At 45.6% G+C, this 15,721-nt stretch overlaps 2 protein-coding genes across 11 annotated transcripts in view; one reads left to right on the forward strand and one right to left on the reverse strand.

Annotated features, from left to right (window-relative positions):
- Positions 1–15,721, reverse strand: part of SLC39A11 (solute carrier family 39 member 11) — a 519,734-nt gene that overhangs the window by 493,910 nt on the left and 10,103 nt on the right. Inside the window, exon 1 of one of the 9 annotated variants that reach the window (XM_037808764.1) lies at positions 1,342–1,623. The exons of 7 other annotated variants lie outside the window; for them this stretch is intronic. The gene's annotated coding sequence lies outside the window, so the exon portion shown is untranslated. Of the gene's footprint in view, positions 1–1,341; positions 1,624–15,721 lie in introns of those variants that run through there. One more of the 9 variants, XM_037808756.1, reaches the window with a different exon arrangement.
- Positions 1,588–9,226, forward strand: SSTR2 (somatostatin receptor 2). Of its 2 annotated transcripts, none has more exons than XM_037808751.1 (2): positions 1,588–1,686; positions 6,452–9,226. In XM_037808751.1, the coding sequence occupies exon 2, from the start codon at positions 6,543–6,545 to the stop codon at positions 7,650–7,652; it is 1,110 nt and encodes a 369-aa protein (XP_037664679.1). In that variant the 5' UTR covers positions 1,588–1,686; positions 6,452–6,542; the 3' UTR covers positions 7,653–9,226. The 2 variants fall into 2 exon arrangements, with proteins under 2 accessions (XP_037664679.1, XP_037664680.1); XM_037808752.1 differs by lacking the exon at positions 1,588–1,686 and adding an exon at positions 1,763–1,812.

The following is a 15,721-nucleotide window of genomic DNA, read 5'->3' on the forward strand; positions in this document are numbered from 1 at the left end:
AAAGATACTTCTAACGAGGCCTTGAACAGAAATGATGAATGTGTTGTTGTGAACTGGAAGAGAGGCGATCCTTGTTTTAAAGTGGCAGAGAATTTGGCAAAATTGAGTCCTGGTGTCAGATGGAAGGAAGAATTTGAAAGCGACAACCTGGAATACTTAGCTGAGGAGATCTCCAGACTGTGTGGAGGATGTACCCTGGCTTCTCCTTGCAGCTTATAGTAAAATCCAAGTGGAGAGAGAGAAACTGAGAACTGAACTCTTGGGTTCAAAGAAACCAGAAGCTGATGGCTTAGTTACACAGTTACACTCTTAAGGCCATAGAGTGTCCAAGGTAATGCATTAGCAAACTAGAACAGTACCCCAAGATGCAGTTTGGCCCAGATAGAAACTAGCAGTGAGCTGTCACTTTACCGGGTGGTTCCTTCCCCTTGTCATTCACCCATATCAAGGGCTCACCCCACCTGCTTATCAGCTTCAGGACTTACATTTGTCACAGCTGAAAAGGAAATCAGACAGTTGGATGGACAGACCAAGGCGGCTAAGCCCACAGAGAAAATTGTGGTTCAGGTTTGCCTTCTGTTTTGCCATCCTCTGAAAATGTACTGAGGATGGTGAGTGTGTGTGTGTGTATGTGGGTGTGTGTTGCTGGAGGAGGTTGAAGGAGGGGAGGCTGCAGGATTGATTATGACTTAAACTATCAGAACAGAGGCTGAATCATCACAGTTCAAAATATAAATAGCTGCAACTTGATGCGACAGAACTCCCACTTCTTGCTTGTTCCCCTTTGCTCCTTAGGGTATGTTGGAGGAGGGTGTGTGCCCGGTGGAGCCGGCAGATACTGACTGACATGGTTAAAGCACACGGCCTCCAGGTGTGGAAAGCTGCAAGAGCTGGGATGAGTTGGCCTCTGCTGAGCCCCTGACAGCGCCTTGAACGGAATCTGGGGACCAAAGTGCTAGCTCACACACTGCGCGGGCATTCTGGCCACCGCTTAGGGAAGTCCTTCCCCTTGAACCTTTTTCTGTTACCCTCACCCAGACCTTTACCCTGCGCCCCCGGCCCGCGTTAGACGCAGCTTTGCAAACTTGCTTGGCTAAATCACACAGGTCCCAGAGCGAGGCTTGAGAGTCACCCCTGCCGCCCCTCTCCAGCGGCCTGGAATCTGCTGGGTGAAACAGAACCGATTCTGTGAAATCGGAGGGAAAGCAGCGCGTATCCTTGCAACGAGTCCTGGGAGGCTGAAGACGCTTACCCCTTCACGCCCCCGCACGAGCTCCCCCTCCCCCCGGGTGCCCCCGAGCAATGCCTGCAGCCGCGGGCTGGATTCTCCACCCGACTCACCCCTCGCCTCCTACCGGACCGCGCGGGCGGAGCCAAGCCGTCGTGACGTCACCCGAGTGGCGGTGGGGGGTGGGACGTGGGGAAGTGTGCCGAGGGGCCCCGGCCAGGCTGGGCCAGTCTGAGCGGTGCGGCCACCTGCGTCCGGAGCGCAGTGCGCGGTTCGGCGCCGGGGGTCTGCGGGCTGGGCAAGCAGCGGCCGGCGCCCGGGGCCCGCAGAGCCAGGAGCCCCGGACGCCGAGCGCGGAGCACCCGCCAAGCTGCGGCGCGCTCCGGCGCCCGGCTGGGTGGAGCGCAGCCACTAGGTGCCAGGGAGCCGGGCTAGCGGATTGCAGCGGAAAAGCAAAGGTGAGGGGTGTGTGCGTGTGCGCGCGCGAGTGTGTGTCCGTGTGTGTGCGCGTGCGAGAGAGATGGATTGGATGGAGGGAGCGAGAAGCGCACTTGGGCACCTGTGTGCATCTGCACTGCATCGAGGTATGACCATCGGTGTGCCTGAGTGTGTCACAGACGTGAGTGTGGGTCCGGGAGCGAATGTGCGTGGTTCTCCGCCCTTGGTCTTTTGGGGGTGATTTTGGTGAGAACGAACGACAGCGGATAACCGGCTTGAGTGGGGACTGTGGTCCTGGGTGCTGGAACCAACGCGTCCGCACGGCCGTACGCCCGTGTGCGTTGACAACAGTCCTGGTCCCGTCCCCGTCCCTTAGTCGGGTGTCCAGATGGTAGCCACATCGAGGACAACTCCCCCAGCCGCCTGCAAAGCGGAGCTTGAACGCAAGGAGAGTGAGGCGGGCGAGCGGGACGTGGCAGGAGCCGGCCCCGGGCGCCTGCGGGCGCGCACCTCCGAGATCCCATCCTGTAAGGGGCAGGCTGCGGACGCCGGGCGGATGAAAAGGGGACTTCTTCCCTGTTCTTCCTTTCCGGGCCAGGGAAATGGTTCCCAAACAATCTCAGGGGCTGGCTGGGTTTGGAAAGACCTTATCTCTGCTTGGCGGGGCGCCGCCAGCCAAGTTCCCCAGCGGCTACCGCCAGCTCCCAGGCCATCCCTGGCGCCTCAGCCCCCCTCTGCGTTTAGAGACTGGGCATGCGGGTGCGACAGTCTTCACTGTCTCCCCCACCCCCGGTCCTCCTGGAAAAGGAGGGAAATCCTCTCGGAAGCCCTTGGGGTTGCGGGTCAGCGAGTTGGATGGCAAGGCGAGGATTTTCTGTGCCAACCCGGTCACCGGCTCAGCTGTCTGGAGACTCATTCCCACCCCCTTTCCGCCAGCACCGCCGGGGCTTTTCCCCCCACGCTGCAGTGCCGCGGTGGGGCTCCCGCTCCAGCCATCAGGAGACAGAGTGGGGTCTAGCAGGTCCCCAGGAAGCGGGGATGGGAGCTGAATGGGGCGGGGGTGTGGGGGGAAACGCTGGGGAGAAGGGAGGAACTGAGGCTGGGAAGGATTTAGGACCACCGTTCCCCATCCCCGCTCATTTCTTAAACTATAACCACAGCCCCTCGGTTTCAGAGGAAACCAACAACCAGCCATTTCCAGCATCTAATATTCTTAGGCTGGAAAAATAAAGCAAGCAGAAAACCAAACTTAACTTGTGCATTTAATTGAACACCATTCAACAAGTATTGATTGCCTAGCACCGGACTCCACTCTCTGTTGGACACAAATGAAGCAGAAGTCACTCAGTGATCTTAGGAAATTGATGTCTTTGTTACAGAAATAAAACCCACTGTGATTTAAGCTCTTTTCTTCCTTGGAGGAGGCTTCCCACACCCAGCTGGCTCCCAGGCCTGCCCCTCCACCTCCACCACAGCTCTAGACCCATCTATTGCTGCCTCTCTCCAAAGTGGAGATGGGCTGCTTCTCAGCTGATCTTAGAAGAAAATGACCCCCAGGGAATTCCCTCCTAGTGAGTGAAACTGGGGCAGACAGTGCAGTTGAGGCCGGAAAGCAGCGCTCGACCCTCTCTCACAAGCGTGACACCATCACTGTCCCTATTCCAAAAACCACAGGCAGAGCCCCTGCAGCCCAGCAGCTGTACTCAGACAGTGGGGTGTGACCGTTCACCTTACACAGACTGGAAATGCCGGTGACTGAAGCAAACCCCAAAGCAGGCAGCTTAAATGGGATTCCGGGTCTGCAGAGTTAATATAACTGTCAGGAAGGTTAGAAATGATAGTGGAAACAATCCAAGTTAATCCAGGGATACTAAAAATTGTTTCTTTACAGCTTCTGTTTTTAGTAGCTGCCAGTTTCAGCTTTTTAACCCAATGCAGACCAGAAATCCCAGGTCCCTAGGTTCCCCCAATAGTACTTAAAAAAATTTTATTTTGAAATAATTTCAAACTCACAGGAAGGTTACAAAAATAATACAAAAAAGAAAATGGAGGACTTTAATATATCCCCATCCAGATACTCAGATTTACCAACTTTTAACATATTGCCACATTTGTTATATCATTCTCTCTCTCTCTAGATGTATCATTTTCTAGACATTTGAGTTGGTTTCATGCATCCTCCATTAGCACTTAATACTTCCATGAATATTTCCTAAGAACAAGGACATGTACTTATGTAACAACATGAAGTACAGTTATCAAGCCCAAGGAATTTGATATGACATACAGTCTATCTTCCAATCTTTTCAATTGTCACAACAAAGTCCTTTTGAGTATTTTCTCAAAAGTATTTTCTCCTCCATTATTAGATCCAGTCCAGGATCATGTATTGCAATTAATCTTTGTCTCTTTAGTGTCTCTCTCTCCCTCTCCCTCCCTCTCTCCCTCTCTCTCTCTCTCTCTCTCTCTCTCTCTCTCTCTCTCTCTCTCTCTCATTGTGGTAACGTATACAACCCAACATCTTGTCCGTTCCCAAGCATACAATTCAGTGACATTAATCACATCCACAATGTTGTGCTACCATCACCATCATCCATTACCAAAACTTTCCTATCACCCCAAACAGAAAACTTATACCCATTATGCATTAGCTCCCTATCACTCAGGCACAGGAAAATGTAACCTGTTCAGGTGAAAAGTGTCAGCTAGGTGGATGGTTCCCACTACATGCTTTTATACTGTATGCTTTACCATCTTCCCTCTTCCTGGAATGCACCCCCACCCCACCACCCTCACCCTCCTTGTTCACTCTTGATATACTCAAGACCCAGCTCAAAAATTCCTCTTATAAAGCCTCCTCTGATTCCCCAGGAGAAGAAGGCATTTGCAAGTCCTCTGCTAGTATCTCTATTCACTTCACACCCCATATTATGAGTTGACTTCCTTACCTGTCTCTCCTACTAAACTGTAACCTCTTAGAGGGCACCAGCCTTGTTTCATTGCTGTCTCCCTGGGCCCATTAGAAAGAAGCCCCTCAGTGTGGTTTTGAATGGTTGTAGATAAATGATTTAATTGTGAAATGAGCTATTGTTTCACATCTTAGGTCAAGTCAACAATGTTACTGTTATTTTCTCAGCATGAAAGTAACACAAATCAAAGCCCGATTACCAGTGGCTAGTTTTCCAGTCCATTAAGCAAAACCAATATGATGCTGTGCAAAGTACACAAGACTTGGGTTCATGTGTCCTGTGTTCAAGTCTCCACTCATCAGTTGTGTATTATTGCTGACAGGGCGGCAAAGGAATGAAACACGGACACAAAATGTAAAGTTCTGAGAGCAGGGGACTCAGAGCCTTGTAGGCAAAGAGCACCTCTGCTTGCTCCACAGCATATTTATTAGCTTCACTTTCTCACAGAAAATAGGGTAGTTACTAACAGGCTAGAGAAAGCAAGATAGGGCTAAGTTAGCAAAACAGGGAAGTCAAGGACAGAACATCCAAGACTTGCATGCTTCTTGTATCAACAACGCGGGTGCTGCCCTGGACAGTGTTCCGACCGGGCAAGACTTGATGTTCTGCACCCCTGAGCACGTCAAGGACGCACTCCCAGCTCAGGCTATTTTCCCACAGTGTATGAATGTTTCAGAGCAAGTTACTTAAACTTTCTAAGCCTCAGTTTCCCCACTTGTAAAAGGGGAATAATTATCCCTACCTCATGGGATGGTTGGGAAGATCAAGGGGATAGTGAGTGTGAATGAACTACATCAGTGTTTGAAAGCTCCTGGTCACTTCTATGACAGAGCCTGCTTCCCTCAAGCCTGGCCTCTATTTTTGTCCTTAATCAGGGAATCACAGGAGAATCCTCTGGGATGTTAGAAGACAAGCACTCTGGAGCAGATCCCACTGAGGCAGTCTAGAAATGGTCTCTCCCCAGCATGGGGAGGTCAGAGATGAGGCTTAGAGAAATAAAAACAGAAGAGACAAAAAATTGAAGAAACAAAAAATAAACTAAATCATGTATTTTAGAGATGAAAGCAAGCTAGACTTTTATTTTTAATATTTAAGACTATAAATTGATTCATCACATAGGAAAAGTTCAATAAACTGGGGATAATGAGATGGTAGAAGGAAAAATAAGACGGGAAAAGGACACTAATCAGATACCAGTCATGAGCCCAGCACAAAGATAGGCGTTTTCACATACATTCCATCATTTAACCTTCAGGACACACCCATTTCAGCAAAAGTCAGAGCAGTTATGTTTCCTGGACAAGATCACTTAGGTTCAGCGGTGGAATCTGGATTTATTCTACCTCAAAAGTCCAGGTTTTTTCCACTCTAGAGTCTCAGAATGGAAAGAGTCCTAAGCAGCCAGCAAGTCAACACAGATTTCCTCATGAGGAAAAAGCCAATAATGGTAGTGTCAGAGCCCTTTGAAGCCAGGGGCTGAGCTTCTCAAGGTCTGCCTTTTCACAGTTTGGACTAGTCAACTTCTTAAAGATGAAAATACATTTTTTGCAGCCACAGCCATCCTCCAAATGTGTGTCACCAAAGATGACAAGACAAATTGTGATGGCTTAACCAAAACTTTCCCCACTATTGGAAAAACAACTCAAAAGTCTGCATGCTAATGAGTGATGAGGATGGACTTGTAGTCCTAACATTGATAGGGAAAACACTTTTAAATTTAAGAGTATATCTGAGAGGGTAAATCAGAAATGTGGAAAACTGGTGAGAACTTCAGTAGTCTATGACTGATGGACCAATCTTCCTTTTTCCCTTCCAGATGTCACAGTGGATCCTGTGCCTCAAAGGTCCTTTAAAGTGAAGATAAGCTCTTTGGGCTGGCTGGAGCTAGTCTAAGGCCTTAAAGTGGCATGAATATGGCGTACGAGCTACTCAATGGGAGCCAAACATGGCTGTCCTCTCACGTTGACCTCAGTGGTTCAGTGGCAGCAGCCAACAGCTCAAACCAAACAGAACCATACTATGACCTGACCAGCAATGCAGTCCTCACATTCATATATTTTGTGGTCTGCATCATTGGGTTGTGTGGCAACACACTTGTCATTTATGTCATCCTACGCTATGCCAAGATGAAGACCATCACCAACATTTACATCCTCAACTTGGCCATCGCAGATGAGCTCTTCATGCTGGGTCTACCCTTCTTGGCCATGCAGGTGGCTCTGGTCCACTGGCCCTTTGGCAAGGCCATCTGCCGCGTGGTCATGACTGTGGACGGCATCAATCAGTTCACCAGCATCTTCTGCTTGACAGTCATGAGCATAGACCGATACCTGGCTGTGGTCCACCCCATCAAGTCAGCCAAGTGGAGGAGACCCCGGACAGCCAAGATGATCAATGTGGCTGTGTGGGGAGTCTCTCTGCTGGTCATCTTGCCCATCATGATATGTGCTGGGCTTCGGAGCAACCAGTGGGGGAGAAGCAGCTGTACCATCAACTGGCCAGATGAATCTGGGGCATGGTACACAGGGTTCATTATCTATGCCTTCATCTTGGGGTTCCTGGTACCCCTCACCATCATTTGTCTTTGCTACCTGTTCATTATCATCAAGGTGAAGTCCTCTGGAATCAGAGTGGGTTCCTCTAAGAGGAAAAAGTCTGAGAAGAAGGTCACCCGGATGGTGTCCATAGTGGTGGCTGTCTTCATTTTCTGCTGGCTCCCCTTCTACATATTCAATGTCTCTTCTGTCTCTGTGGCCATCAATCCTACCCCAGCCCTCAAAGGCATGTTTGACTTTGTGGTGGTCCTCACCTATGCCAATAGCTGTGCCAACCCCATCCTCTATGCCTTCTTGTCTGATAACTTCAAGAAGAGCTTCCAGAATGTCCTCTGCTTGGTCAAGATGAGCAGCACAGATGACGGGGAACGGAGTGACAGTAAGCAGGACAAATCCCGGCTGAATGAGACCACAGAGACCCAGAGGACCCTCCTCAACGGAGACCTCCAGACCAGCATCTGAGATGCTTAAAGAAGAAAATGCCAAGCTTTACCTAGTGGCAATGTGCCCCCTAACCCCACCCTCTTCCTTCCTCCCACCCATCACATCTAGCTTCTACAATAGGGAATTGCTCAGCATGAGTCCAATTCAGAGAACTGTGTTTGATTCAGCTTGTCTGAGTGAATGATAATGTATTAAATTGATTACCTCCCCCTTAAAGTGAACATTTAAATGCAGGCAGATAGTTCAAAGTCTGGAAAAGAGATCATGCCTGGGTATGATTTTTAGAAGGTTGTTACTCAACAACAATAGAAAAATGTATCTGTGTTTTTGTGTGCTTAAAACTCAATATGTAATCTTGGGTTCTTACATTTATACTTGTATATTCCTATCTAGTCCCTGTACAGTCATCACCCGCATTTCCTGTGGTCATGTACACAAGTAGCAAGTTCAAGTGTGCATGGTATATGTAAACATTTATTACAATATCGTACCCACAGAAATGAACTTACTGTGAAGCCAATAAAGTTTAAGCTTAAGGGCTCTCTCTTTCATGAGCCTTTCCAAGGCCCAGGCAGAGCCCTGGCAGTAAGTTTACATGGTCATATGTTTGTGTAAAAAAAATTGTAAAAATAGGATATTTTTGTGTCCTTTTTTTAAAAAATGGGCCCCCTGAGTTGTTGAAGCTTCTAGCCTCATAAAACCTGGTTCTGCCTCTGGTTATTTGCTTCATTAATTTTAGGCAAGTTAAGTCCAAGTAACAAGGGAGAAGGAGAAACTATCTGAAGATCTAGAACATAATAAATTCATGTGTTTCCTCTTCTCAGACATAATCAAAGAATTATTCATTTAACCAAAAGGACTTAAATGGTGTATTCATCGATCATCATTATTTATCAAGACAAAGCCTGCTTTATCATAAAATTGCATTTTTTCGTATCACATTAATTTTTCTTAGGGAGCCAAAGGGGAAAAAATCACTAATGTGCAAGGCAAATAAAAATGGACTATGATTCTTGTGAGGAAGCAGTTCCGTTCTCCCCATTGTGGAAAGAAATGAGTAAGAATGAAGCGAAATTATACTTTTATGAGAAACCATGAAAAAAAAATTTAATGCCAGACGTGGCTTCCTAATGAAAGAAAATGGAGATGTAATTCAACAGCCCCTCACAGGACTTTTTTAAAAGGGCTTTATATAGAGCTGGTCATGAAGAAATTTGCAGTGCATACTAAAGACCTGACGGCATTATTCACAAAACATAAATGCACGCATCAGACAATGACTATCCAGTGTGTGTGTGGGGGGGGGGGGGTGCTGGCACACGTCCCACCACATGGCTGTCACTGTGACACCTTCCTCACCCACTGGATACACATTAAATGCCATACCCCTCATGCCACTGGCTGTCCCAGCTCTTCCTTGACAACCACCGTTCAGTGGCACTTTTTGTCTCTGAAACTGTAGATGGGCTCATCTACAAGTGATAAAAGAAGAGATGATGCCCAGTTCGTTGACTGGTCAGTTTCCAGAGTACTAGGAAGTACAGACTCGGGTATCTGTAAGGTTGCCATCATCTCTCGTTTTCAGATGAAGACCTCACTCTTGGTGTCTCACATATGGATTTTACCATATTTAAAAATGAGCTTTCCTCTTCTGACTCCCGAAGCAAGGGCTGTTTGACGGAATGACTAAGAGCTCCACCTGTGGCTTTTGTTGTTAACGTGCTGCCTTTATTCTATCCATGTAATTCACGCAACCTCATTCCCCAAAGTATTTACAGTAGCTTAGAAAAATATGTTCAAGAAGATTTATGAGAGAGAAATAAATCCATGCAAAAATAACAAGAGGTATAATTACAAGATGAAGCTACATGGAAAGTTGTTACATAAAAGTGCATACAGCAAAACCCCATCCCATTACCAAAGGTCACCTGCAAGTTTAGCTCAGGGCCTCCTAGCAGCCACAACCCATAGAAAGTGACTCCATCCACCCCCCTTGCCTTTTTTTTAAAGAAAAATAAACAAATATTTGTAAGGAAATGCTTTAAACCCAACTTTACCATTACTATAAAATGAGATATTCCAGAGTCTGAATAAATGCCAAGTCTTACTTAGGACAGTGATTCCCAGGATACAAGAAATGGTATAAATAATTTCAAGGCAGATAGACTAATTCTGTAGTCCTGGTGGTCCTGTGACCAGAGAAACTGCCTCCAAGGAGGCCAGGCAAGAAGCAGCCGTCTAAAGCCTCAAAACAAAAAAAGGTTCATGGCGGGTCCCCATTGGGCAGAATGAGCATTCTAAGGCTAAGGGACAGAACCTTTAAGAATGATGCTATAATTCCCTCCAAAAGCAGCAGACACATTTCTAACATACGGAGAGGGATTCTCTGCCTTTTAAAATATCTACTTCAGGGATGACTTGCTCTATGGTGGTTTTCTTTTATCCAAAAGATGGAATAAAATTTTTAATGTTAATCCAGTTTTAATGCAAAAATGTAACATTAGCCTCAACTCCACAGCTCATTATGAAGAGAAATCGGCTGAATGCCAGGAAGGAATAAAAAGCAATGCACACATTGATTTTAGAGTATCTGATAATTTGGATTATGTAAGCAACTGCTTACCTTCCATTACCATGGATAGTTAAAAGTTGATTAAATATGGGTTGATTTAGAGAAAAAGGTATAGGAAGAGACAAGATGACATCGTGACCGACGTTGAATCTGTGCTTCAGGAACACAGAGAATGGGAAATATCAGCAAAAAGTTGAAAATTTGGTGGGGTTCATACACAGCTTGGGATAGCTTAAGAAGACACAAGGAGAAGGACACTGGATAATGAAATGATATGCAGAGAGGAAGATGTGAGCTGGTGGATGAGGCTGCCAGAGCTGGTGGGGAACTGGAGGTTCACTGGTGGCTCACACAAATGTAACCCCCTCTCAGTGACGGAACAGAATGGATGCTGAAGCCTTCAGCCCCAGCCACCCTGGGAAGGCATGCTGTGCCGGAGAAGCGTACAGTCTGGTCACTGAAATAGGAAGGAAGTAAATAGCTCCCCAGATACATGTTCCTAAGCTCTAAATATGACTACTCAATCAAGACAGTAACATTACAATGGAAGGCAGAAATGAATTTTGACCTTGTTGAAGAAAGGAGGGAAGAAAGTCTATCAAAGGGTTCCATATATGGTTATGGAGGTCCAATTAGTTTTTCCCAAACTTGTTTCATCATAAGAATCAAAATAGCTTTTAAGTAATGGCTTACCCACTTTTTTATCTCATCCACATTTGCCAGATTCAAAACACCAAATTTCTTATCAAATGTTCTATCACAACAAACCTTTGAGATAAACCTTACCTAAGTGGTTGTTTTGCTTCTATAAAATATGAATTTCTGGAAAAATTCCCTCAGGCAGAGCCTCCAATTTTTTTTCTAGCAGTTCATCTAGAAGGTACTTACAGCTGAAAAGCTTTTGTCGCTGCTGTTACCCAACTGGGCAGACCATTAGAACTGAGACTAATATCTCAAGGACAAACTTTCACACCTCCCAGCCCCACTGCCACTTGCTACAACTCTCCACCCCTTCCCTAACTTAGCTGTGACTGAATACAAGCAGATGATCTAGTCTTCTCCTTTAGGTGTCTCAGGCTCTATGTATCTGGGCCTTGCTTACAAACAGAGCTAAATATTAACCAAGACTTAACTAGGCTGAATATAAAACATTATTGATCCTACTAAGATTAAAAGTGAGGAAAATATCATTAAAATGAAATAATCTGGCTTGTTTACTGGGCTCAGTGAACAGCTGCCTGCTGTTGGGCCAAGGTTTTAGGCATGAGGGAGCTGATGATGTGGAGCTTCCACTTCAGATGGGAAGAGAGCATTTACATGGAGTAGGAGAATGGAGAATGGGGAGGCTTTCGTCTTTCACCTCGCCCTTCTTTCCTGGCATTAGTAAAGGCTTGTACCCGGGGGCGGAAAAGGCCCGTCTGCTTGGATGTTGGTGTCACATTGGCAGAGGTAACTAATTTCCAGAAGCACCTGTTCCTGCTAGAACTGGAAGCAGAAAAGGGATGTAGTGGTTAAAGGTAAAACTGCCCTTTCCTTTTAGAAAAAGCTTGTTAGTGAACATGACAGAAGGCCCACTTTAAAAGAAACCTGAAATGGCATCCCACAGCCTTGTTCGTCCCAATTCCTCAATAGCTGGGCCCCCCAATTGCTTAAGCAATAGAGAAGGTCTCTTTGTAGTAGAAGTCACTGAAGAGAGAAAGGGGGGCCCGGAGTGAACCCCACCAGAGGGGCTACTACTGTCTACCAAACGACACTATCTCAGCCCTCGACACAGCAGGAGACATGGCCATCTCGAGTACTTACAGAGAATAGGTTACGAAGTGGCAGGTACAGAGGCCCTAAAGGAAACTTGCTAGTCTCGAGAGAGGAAGACCCATGATCAGCTCTACGGTCCCCACTGTGGAACTCGGCGGGTGCAACCACGGGGTAGGGGCATTCCTGGAAAGCTTCCTGAACCTGCAGATTTCTGGGGTATCAGCTCCGTAAGGCTTCCTTCCCCAGGTAGGGAAATGTGTGCATTACTGAGTGAACTGTTATTTTTTTCATGGGTACTTTTATTTTTTTTTTAAACAACAAATCCAAATGGTTCTCATATAGAAAAACCAAGGCATAGTTGTTTTCTTAACATTTATCAGCATCCCACTTCTCAAGAGAAAGTTTTTTAAGGTTCGTAAAGTCCTCCGCACTTGTACTTTCACTCCAGTTTGTGCTCTCGAGCACACACGTGCACGCATGCACACACACGTCACACATGCACATCCTGTATGTTTCAGGCTAGACCTCCAAGGCAGACATTCTCCAGGGCTTTCGATGGAAGGAAGTAATTACGATTTGACCAACTCATTTGAAGTGTAGGGATATTCAGTCATTTTATTCTTAGACTGATGCTGCAATGGCTAATTTTTTTACCCACAGGATTCTGTGCCAGATTACAGACTGCATTCTAGCCCCAGCCAGCTGTCATTGTAATAACAGGCTGCCTCAATTAAAAAAAAAATAAGAGTTGATAAAAGAGTGTGAATGGTTTTCTACAAATCATCCCCACCAGCAAAACACCTTTAAAGCACATGTGCTGTTAGCAGCAATATTTTTGCATATGAAGCAACACAACTTCTTTGCAAAGACATCACTGAAAATTATCTTCAAATTGATTTTCATCGAGGGCAGCATTGTAGTGGACATTTCTTCCCTCTGTGCTTTTAATACAAATCTAAGGTTAAACACTTCTTCAGGAGCTCTGATGCTTGGCCACCAAGAAATGAACTGCAGTTCTCTTCATCAAAAGATTCTTTTAAACATAGAAGAGGTCCTTCCCCTGGTACACCATCCCACATAGCTCCATCAGCTCATCTTCTTTATAGCTTCCTTGAAAACCTGTCTGGTCTCCAGACTTCATTCTCAAGATTAATCAAAGTTGAGCTTAGTCCCACCTGTGTCTGCCATCCTAGGGGGCTAGAGACTTTGGGAGCAAAGGCTGGGACTGGAAAAAGGTTTGGACTTTGGTTTGCTTCAGTTTAAGTGCTTTTCAGCAGATTAAAATAGTCTCCTAAATATCTCTTCCAAACTCTCTGGTGGCTGCATACTATAGCATTTATGACAGGCTTGCTCTGGGAGGCCACAGACCGCAGCTGTTTCAGGGAAACCCATTCCTTCTTGATCTTAAACTGAGCATTTCTAAGTCCAGCTGAGCAGATGCAGAAATCTGATTTGCCATCAGCAACATGGTTCTGGGCAGTTGGGCCGACGTGCAAATGGGTATTTAGAGAGTTTGAGAGTTCACAGGCTTCCTTACCGCTTCCAGGACCAATAAAATAAATCCTAATTGAGCGAGAAGAACCAAAGTGGGGCATCGACAAGGCAAGCCTCTGTGGCAGCGGAGCCTATTTTCTGAGGTCAGCAGAAGACCTGGGAGCTCTCAGTATACTCAAGACAGGGGACAAGTGGAGGGACGGCTCCCCATGAGCAGGGGGCCTCATGCTGTTCAAAGGCATCACATCCGAGGTCATTCCTTTCGCGATACCCTCCACCTGTCTTTCCAAACAGTGTTCACTAGTCCTTATATTTAGAATTTAAATTTAAATTAAAAATGCCTTCTCTTTTTGAGAACCCCATAGTGCCCGCCCCCCCCCCAAACAACTAGGAAGGGATGTCTAGTTTTCCTAAAAGGAGTCTGGGAACAGATTTCAAGGGAAAGAGTCGGCAGAGGTATTTAATCCTGTGGGTAGATGATCCACAGTCACACCTCATTCTTTTCCTCTGTCTCGCCCTCCTTTTGGTTATTCTATGCCCTGGCAAAAGCAGTTTAATAAGTAGAAGAGCAGAGGAAAAAGGTTCCTAGTTAGAACACCCAGCAGTCATCGCCAGACCAGCCAGACAACGACTGCCACAGGCAGTTGCCCAGCTCACCCTAATTTGATTGTGAGCACAAGTTAACAACCACAATTCAACTGCTCAGAATGAGCTGAAAGCCTGTTCCCCCAGGAAAAGTTCTCCATTCCAGTTTCCAACACCTGAGAACCACCTCAATAGTAAAGAGCAGAGCGCAGTTTAAAGACAGTTTAACATGGACTGTGTACTTTCCCTAAAGTCTGCTTACTCATTTCATCAACTTTCCATCACTCTCTGGCTGTCACTCACCAGTAAACACTGGATTCTTACAAACAGCAGCTCAATCATTATGAAGGAACACTGAACCCTCTGTATACACACATACTCAACTGCATCGCACCCCCTCTTCTGTCTTTTGAGTGCTGCTGACACTGCTGTCACCTTTTTTTCTGAAGGCGTGGAGATAATGAAATTGAGCCTCCGGGCTTCTTTCCACCTCTGTCTTTGAAGGTTTAATGGCGTTTTCTTTCTTTCCTTGTTCTATGGATACAAGGAGGCCTGGGACAGCCAGAAAAAGCCTTCAACAGCCCAAACTGCAAAAAGTTTCTATTATATGACATGCTTGATGGTTTTAATATGTCAAGAAGATGAGGACCATAGTTCGAGGTTTTCATTTTTCTTATGATTTTCTGTGCATGTCAGCCCGAGCTAACATGTCGGGTATTTATATAGAATAGTTAAAACGGTTTTTGCTTTCTAATAAGCTGCAACTGACATGATCATGTGTGTTTCTCAGATAAATGTAACTCCATTTTTGCTATCTTCCTTCATTGTAAAATTCTTACACTAAAAAAGCAAGGGGTGAATATTTCTTTTCAGTAACTCCACTTTTGTTTTATTTGCAAGTGTGCTGTTTTATAAACTACCATCACATGAAATCATATTCTCAATTGAATGGGCTCAGACTGAAGTCTGTTCATTAGAACAGGTGTGTGCAAATTCACCTCTGTTCCTATCCACCTCTAAAAAGATCCCATGTGCTCAAGAAAGTGAGTCAGAAACCCAAGGAACTTCACCTTGCACTGTCAGGGTTCCTGGAACACTGACCTAGAAATGGACTTTAGAGTTTTATAATTTATTTACAGACTCTAAACCCAGCTAAAAGCCTACAAAATATTTTCTGGATGTTGCCAAGTTCTTAGCAATCATCTGTCTGGTAGCAAAAAGCAAAAAAAAAAAAAAAAAAAAAAGGCTTGAAATTAGACTACCACTGATGAGTTCCACTTTGTCCACAGACTGATTTTTAGTGGCCCTATATGATTTCTTCCAGCTTTTATAGCCTAATTCAAATAGCATGGTTAAATCCACATAAAGCAGATGACAAAAGAGTGCTCTGAAAATGCCATAAAGATACACCACTTCTTGGTGATAGCAAAACTGTCCATTGAGTGATGTCAAGAGCTTCCAAATTAGGTAAAACAACTTTTTATCATCTTCTTATCTTCCTGTTGCTCAAAATGAAAACATAACAAATTTCCAGCTGCTTTGAACAGTCTTAACTATAACTTAGACTACTAAAATTGGAAAACAGCATTAGCTAATTTTTTGAGTGCTTGCTATGCACCAAGCCCTGTTCAAAGCACTTTACATACATCATCTCATTCAATTCCCACAAGAACCCTAGGAA

Source organism: Choloepus didactylus, chromosome 18 (assembly GCF_015220235.1).
Source record: "Choloepus didactylus isolate mChoDid1 chromosome 18, mChoDid1.pri, whole genome shotgun sequence".
NCBI lineage: Eukaryota > Metazoa > Chordata > Mammalia > Pilosa > Megalonychidae > Choloepus > Choloepus didactylus.

Coding starts and splice junctions, on each gene's coding strand:
- SSTR2 (XM_037808751.1), top strand. CDS start 6,543: ATGAATATGGCGTACGAGCTACTCAATGGGAGCCAAACATGGCTGTCC.